Source organism: Rhinolophus sinicus, chromosome 17, assembly GCF_057876585.1.
Source record: "Rhinolophus sinicus isolate RSI-liver-muscle chromosome 17, RSI-T2T, whole genome shotgun sequence".
Lineage (NCBI taxonomy): Eukaryota > Metazoa > Chordata > Mammalia > Chiroptera > Rhinolophidae > Rhinolophus > Rhinolophus sinicus.
Window position 1 is genome coordinate 184,269,695 of NC_142517.1, and position 6,230 is coordinate 184,275,924.

General features: G+C 49.4%; 1 protein-coding gene across 1 annotated transcript; it reads left to right on the forward strand.

The window, feature by feature from the left end:
• Positions 1 to 480: 480 nt before the first annotated feature.
• On the forward strand, positions 481 to 4,291 carry FZD7 (frizzled class receptor 7). Its single transcript, XM_019726821.3, has one exon. The coding sequence runs from the start codon at positions 481 to 483 to the stop codon at positions 2,194 to 2,196; it is 1,716 nt and encodes a 571-aa protein (XP_019582380.1). The 3' UTR covers positions 2,197 to 4,291.
• The last annotated feature ends 1,939 nt before the right edge of the window (positions 4,292 to 6,230 follow it).

A 6,230-nucleotide genomic window follows, 5' to 3' on the forward strand; every position in this document is an offset into this window, starting at 1 on the left:
GAGGCGAGGAGGCGGAGCAGCACCACCGAGGCGGCGGCCTCGACTAGCAGGCGGCGGCGCCCGGCTCTCGCCTGCCGGGGCCTGGACTTGGTGTGGGGGGCGCGCGCGTTACTGTGCGCTGTAAGTCGAGAGACTTGGGCAAACTTCGAAGGGTAACCGGAGACGCTTGTTGCTCCCCGCTGCAAAAAAAAAGCCGCACCGTTACGTCGCGGCAGGAGGAGAAGGCGGCGCCCCCGGCCCAAGCAGACGAATTTGGGCCCCCGGCTGCCGCGCGACTGCTGGGCGGAGGCGGCTGCGGCGCCCCCGCGGCGCGGGCACCCCAGTTGCAGAGCCCTCGGCTCCGCGCCGCCCACGGCCCGGCCCCGGCGCCGGGAGGACTCTAATGCGCCGGGCGCGGTGGCGCCTCCCGGGATCCAAGCCTCTCCGGGCTGCCTCGTCGCGCTCCTACGGCTGAGAGCGCTGCTGCACCCGCGGCCGGCGATGCGGGGCCCTGGCGCGGCCGCGTCGCGCTCACCGGTGGGCCTATGCACCGTAGTGCTTGTGCTGCTGGGCGCGCTGCCCGCGGGCGCCCGGGCGCAACCGTACCACGGCGAGAAGGGCATCTCGGTGCCAGACCACGGCTTCTGCCAGCTCATCTCCATCCCGCTGTGCACGGACATCGCCTACAACCAGACCATCCTGCCCAACCTGCTGGGCCACACCAACCAAGAGGACGCGGGCCTCGAGGTGCACCAGTTCTACCCACTGGTGAAGGTGCAATGTTCTCCCGAGCTGCGCTTTTTCCTGTGCTCCATGTACGCACCCGTGTGCACTGTGTTGGATAAGGCCATCCCTCCGTGCCGCTCTCTCTGCGAGCGTGCCCGCCAGGGCTGCGAAGCGCTTATGAACAAATTCGGCTTCCAGTGGCCGGAGCGGCTGCGTTGCGAGAACTTCCCGGTGCACGGCGCCGGCGAGATATGCGTGGGCCAGAACACGTCGGACGGATCTGGGGGCCCGGGCGGCGGCCCTACCGCCTACCCCACCGCACTCTACAAGCCCGACCTGCCTTTCACCCCGGGGGCTGCTGACGGCAGGGGCCGTTCCTCCTTTCCCTTCTCGTGCCCCCGCCAGCTCAAGGTGCCTCCCTACCTGGGCTACCGCTTCCTGGGCGAGCGCGACTGCGGTGCCCCGTGCGAGCCGGGCCGCGCCAACGGCCTCATGTACTTTAAGGAGGAGGAGAGGCGTTTCGCCCGCCTCTGGGTGGGTGTGTGGTCAGTGCTATGCTGCGCCTCCACCCTCTTCACGGTTCTCACCTACCTAGTGGACATGCGGCGCTTCAGCTACCCCGAGCGGCCCATCATCTTCTTGTCGGGCTGCTACTTCATGGTGGCCGTGGCGCACGTGGCCGGCTTCCTGCTGGAGGACCGTGCAGTGTGCGTGGAGCGCTTCTCAGAGGACGGCTACCGCACGGTGGCGCAGGGTACCAAGAAGGAGGGCTGCACCATCCTCTTCATGGTGCTCTACTTCTTCGGCATGGCCAGTTCCATCTGGTGGGTCATCCTGTCGCTCACTTGGTTCTTGGCGGCTGGCATGAAGTGGGGCCACGAGGCCATTGAGGCCAACTCTCAGTACTTCCACCTGGCTGCGTGGGCGGTGCCCGCGGTGAAGACCATCACCATTCTGGCCATGGGCCAGGTGGACGGGGACCTGCTCAGCGGGGTGTGCTACGTGGGCCTGTCCAGCGTGGACGCGCTGCGGGGCTTTGTGCTGGCGCCCCTATTCGTCTACCTCTTCATCGGCACGTCCTTCCTGCTGGCTGGCTTCGTGTCGCTCTTCCGCATCCGCACCATCATGAAGCACGACGGCACCAAGACCGAGAAACTGGAGAAGCTCATGGTTCGCATCGGCGTCTTCAGCGTGCTCTACACGGTGCCGGCCACCATCGTCCTGGCCTGTTACTTCTACGAGCAGGCCTTCCGCGAACACTGGGAGCGCACCTGGCTTCTACAGACTTGCAAGAGCTACGCGGTACCCTGCCCGCCCGGCCACTTCCCGCCCATGAGTCCCGACTTCACCGTCTTCATGATCAAGTACCTGATGACCATGATCGTGGGCATCACCACTGGCTTCTGGATCTGGTCCGGCAAGACCCTGCAGTCGTGGCGCCGCTTCTACCACAGACTCAGCCACAGCAGTAAGGGGGAGACTGCGGTATGAGCCCCGGCCCTCTCTCACTCTCCCCCCCCCCCTCCTAGTAGGGAGAAAGGCAAGGTAGGGAAAGAACTTTTGAGTGGGGAGGCTTGTTTCTGTAACCTCCTCCCCCTCCAATGAGAAGTGACCTGGAAGTGAAAACATATATGTAGATGTGGGACGAGGGGTTGGTTTGGAAAGGAGGCCTGGGTGGAAAGACGGTTTGGATGAAAAGACTTGGCAAAGACTTGCAGAATAATAATGGTGATGATAGCAATGATGTTAATCTTGTACGGTACCGACCGACCTGGGCTCATGGAGAAGACTGAGACCAGCAGAGATTTCTGTGAGTTCTTCCTGGCTCCGGCTGAACTGGGTGGGACTGGGAGCGATTCCCCTGCTGCAAGACAAGTGGACTGTCCTCACTCCTGTGAGGCTCGGGTGAAAGGTACAGCTCTGTCTGCGGCGGCCGCTTTGTTGGAAAAAGGGAGGACTCCCTGCGGTGTCCTTGTCAAGCGGTGGTCAAACCATAATCTCTTTTCACTGGGGCCAAACTGGAGCCCAGATGGGTTAATTTCCAGGGTCAGACATTACACTCTCTCCTCCCTAACCCCCTCCCGCCGGTTTTTCTTCCCCTACTCCTTTCAAGTCTTGTAAAATAAGCATTTGGAAGACCTGGGAGGCCTGCCTCCTAGAATCCTAAAAGTGAGGGTGCAAAAGAAATGAAGATAGCGTTTGGAGATGATGCAAAGGAGTTGAGTAGTAGGTATTTCTGCTACTTTTTTCATTTTCTGGACAAAGCATGAGAAAGAAAGAAGGGTGTTTTATTCGGTTTAATACCCTGGAAAGAAGTGATGACTTGTTGCTTTTCAAAACAGGAATGCATTTTTCCCCTTGTCTTTGTTATAAGAGACAAAAGAGGAAACAAAAGTGTCTCTCTGTGGAAAGGCATAACTGTGAAGGCAGCAACTTCTATAGGCAAAGTAGCACAAATCTAAGGTTTCCCTTTGGATAGTTGGTTGAGGTAAACATTCCTTTTTAAGGAAAAGTGAAAGGCAGTGGGCTTCCCATACCCTGGGTTGGTCAGCGATTCTGACTTGGCTAAAGGAAATGCAAGGGGTTTTGTTGTGTTTGTTCTACATAAATTCAATTCAGAACACATGATCCAATGGGCTCTGTTAAGATGTTCACAGAAATCTCTCCCTTCATTTTTTTTCCTTCCTGTAAACCTGCGTTTAGGTTTTCTTTCTATTTTTTTCCTCCAATTTGAATCCTTCAAAATAAAAGGAAGAGCATAATGCCTTCAGCTTCCATAATACAGGAAAGTTAAAGAACCATTTTGTCCTGCTTTCTTAGTTCCACAAATCCATTTATAAAACATCATGTATATGCTGACCCTGTCATTGTGTCAAGGGGGGGGCCTGTAGAAATGATAGTGAATAAAGAGGACAGTTAAAACCATAGCCCCCCCCTTCCTTGTAAGGAAAGTCATTAAAAGGAGGTAAACTTCAAAGTAATTTTGGAGTTCTTTGAAATGTGCTGGATGACTTAAATTTATTAATCTTAAATCATGTACTTTTTTTTTTCTAAAATAGAACTCTGATTCTTTTGCATAATAGTCTAAAGCTGAGCAGAGAATCATGGGAGCTAACCTTTACTCCACCTTTGACACCACCCTCCAAACTTGCACCACTGTCCTATTTCTCAAAACAGTTTTTAAATGCTGTTTTAAACAGTTTTTAAATTATAGAGGGTACTGTCAGGAGTACAAGTTACTTTATGTATGTAATGTTCAGTTGAGTGGAGCTGCTTTTTATATTAAGGTTAACACTGACCTTGTGTTTCTTAAACCTCCAAAACTGTCTCATTTGTCAAATTTTAAGAACTCCCACCACACAGTTTTTTTGGCATCTTTTGTGTTGTATCTCTTGCATGTGAAATTTGTAAAATAGAGACAAGTGCAGTATGTATATTTTGTAAATCTCCCATTTTTGTAAGAAAATATATATTGTATTTATACATTTTTACTTTGGATTTTTGTTTTGTTTTGCCTTTAAAAGTCTACAAGGAAGCCCCACTTTATCACATGTACAGATCACAAATAAATTTTTTTAAATACAAAGTGAACGTTTATTTAGTTTTCAGTGCATATATATAATATATAGTAATATAATATAATATATATGTAATATAATATATATGTAATATAATATATATGTGTGTGTGTGTGTGTGTGTGTATATATATATATATATATATATATATATATATATATATATATATATATATATATATATTAAAGCCAAAGATCTGAACTTTGTGTTATGGAAAGAGGTACAGAGGGATACCTTTGGATGGGTCCCTCATAGACGAAGAGGTCATATATTATTGAGGTCTTTTTTCCTTGCGCTTTGAAACAGTGTAATGAATGCCTTAACTGTCCCTTAATTTTTTTTCTGTTGTTGCTGCTTCCTGCCTCCCTCCACACCACCTACCACACACTCCCTTACACCTTTTCACATCCTGCTTTGGATAACTTACTGAAGGTACAGAATAAGCATCTCTTTTAGAGAGGTGCTATCTGATCTATGTTCTTACTACCCTTCAGAGATGAAGTCCATATTTGAAAGACGACTAGAAGATATTTTTGTTCTGCTTTTCTGTTTTCTGCTTTTTTTGTTGTCATTCAGTGAGTTCGTTTTTTTTGTTGTTGTTTGTTTAACTGACTGGTGATTTTGTATGCTAATGAACCTAATCTAAATTGTTAATACCTAAGTCCTTGGGTTCAGGTCATTTATACCTAGGAAAGTCAATAGATGATTCCAGATAATAGCAGGGGCTTTGCCTATGGAGGCTTCTCAGCTATAAGATTTACTCTACCTTCTAGGTCAACTGAACCAGAGGTCAAGTGGCAGTGAAGGTGGCAGTGACTCAGCAGCTGTGGCAGTAATAGACGCCATGACTGACCCCAGGGTGGCCTCAGAAGCCACTGAAGCTATTCTTTCCTCTTGTAGAAGAGGCTAACTTTGGAATCAGATTAGACTGAGAAGCCTTCACTATCCACTATCCAGGCACTTCGATATTAAACAGTCCCTCAGGGAAATGATAAATGCATTCTAAAGACGCCCAATTCCAAGACTCACTAGTTTTCTTTTTCCTTTTTTGCCACTTCCCTCTCTTCTTTAATTCAGGTGCCTGTTTCCTGTCTTTTCACATTGTAGTTGCCTCATTCTCCAGCGGCCTTGACACCCAGCAGCAGAGTGGATGCTGCTGTTTTCCTTTCCTTCTTTGGCTCTAAGTTTCTATACTTCTAAAGCTCAACAGAAACAGTTCTGTTTTTGTTTTAATTAACAGGCTCACACACATGGCTGGTGTGTTTTACAAACACAGAATGAAAACCAGTGAGAGACAGTCCTCACCAGGAGGAAGTCGCACCAGTGTGCTCTGTGCAAAGCTGCTTTAAGATCCTCCTGGGTTTTGAACATCACAACGAGTGTGAGGTCATCTTAATCTGTGAAGATTTGGGCATCAAGGAAAGAAAAAATAGCGACTTAAAGTCTCTTAAGGATTACCCAGTTTTTGCTCATAAAGTGACACCTTTTAGGTTAAAGCACGCCTCTTTTAACACCACACTAATACCGCCTATTAAGAATGTTTGCTTTTAGAGTAGGTGGAAGGCTCCCAACAGGGTTTTTTGCTCACAATTTAACTGCTAAAGGCACTTAGACCCTTCTGTGGGGAAAGCTGCGTGACTGCTCCGATAAATGTCCCTTTCCTCTGTTCAGCGCTGCTTGGTCCTTCAGGGCTCTCAAAGATGGAAGAACGTTGGTCTTTAGTGAGGGAACAAAGAGTGTGTATGAATAAATTACTACCTGCTTTTTGTAAGCAAGATGAAAGTGCTCAGTTTAATTCCTTTCACATTGTGGTGTGTCCTTATGCAGTTGATTCCCACCTAAGAATTTTGGAAACTCAGGGATTTTTAAGGAGGCACATCTAAGCAGAAACTGTCAGGGAGAGTGTTTGTGAAAGGGCACGGGTAAAGGTTAAGAAAAACATTGGCA

Coding starts and splice junctions, on each gene's coding strand:
- FZD7 (XM_019726821.3), top strand. CDS start 481: ATGCGGGGCCCTGGCGCGGCCGCGTCGCGCTCACCGGTGGGCCTATGC.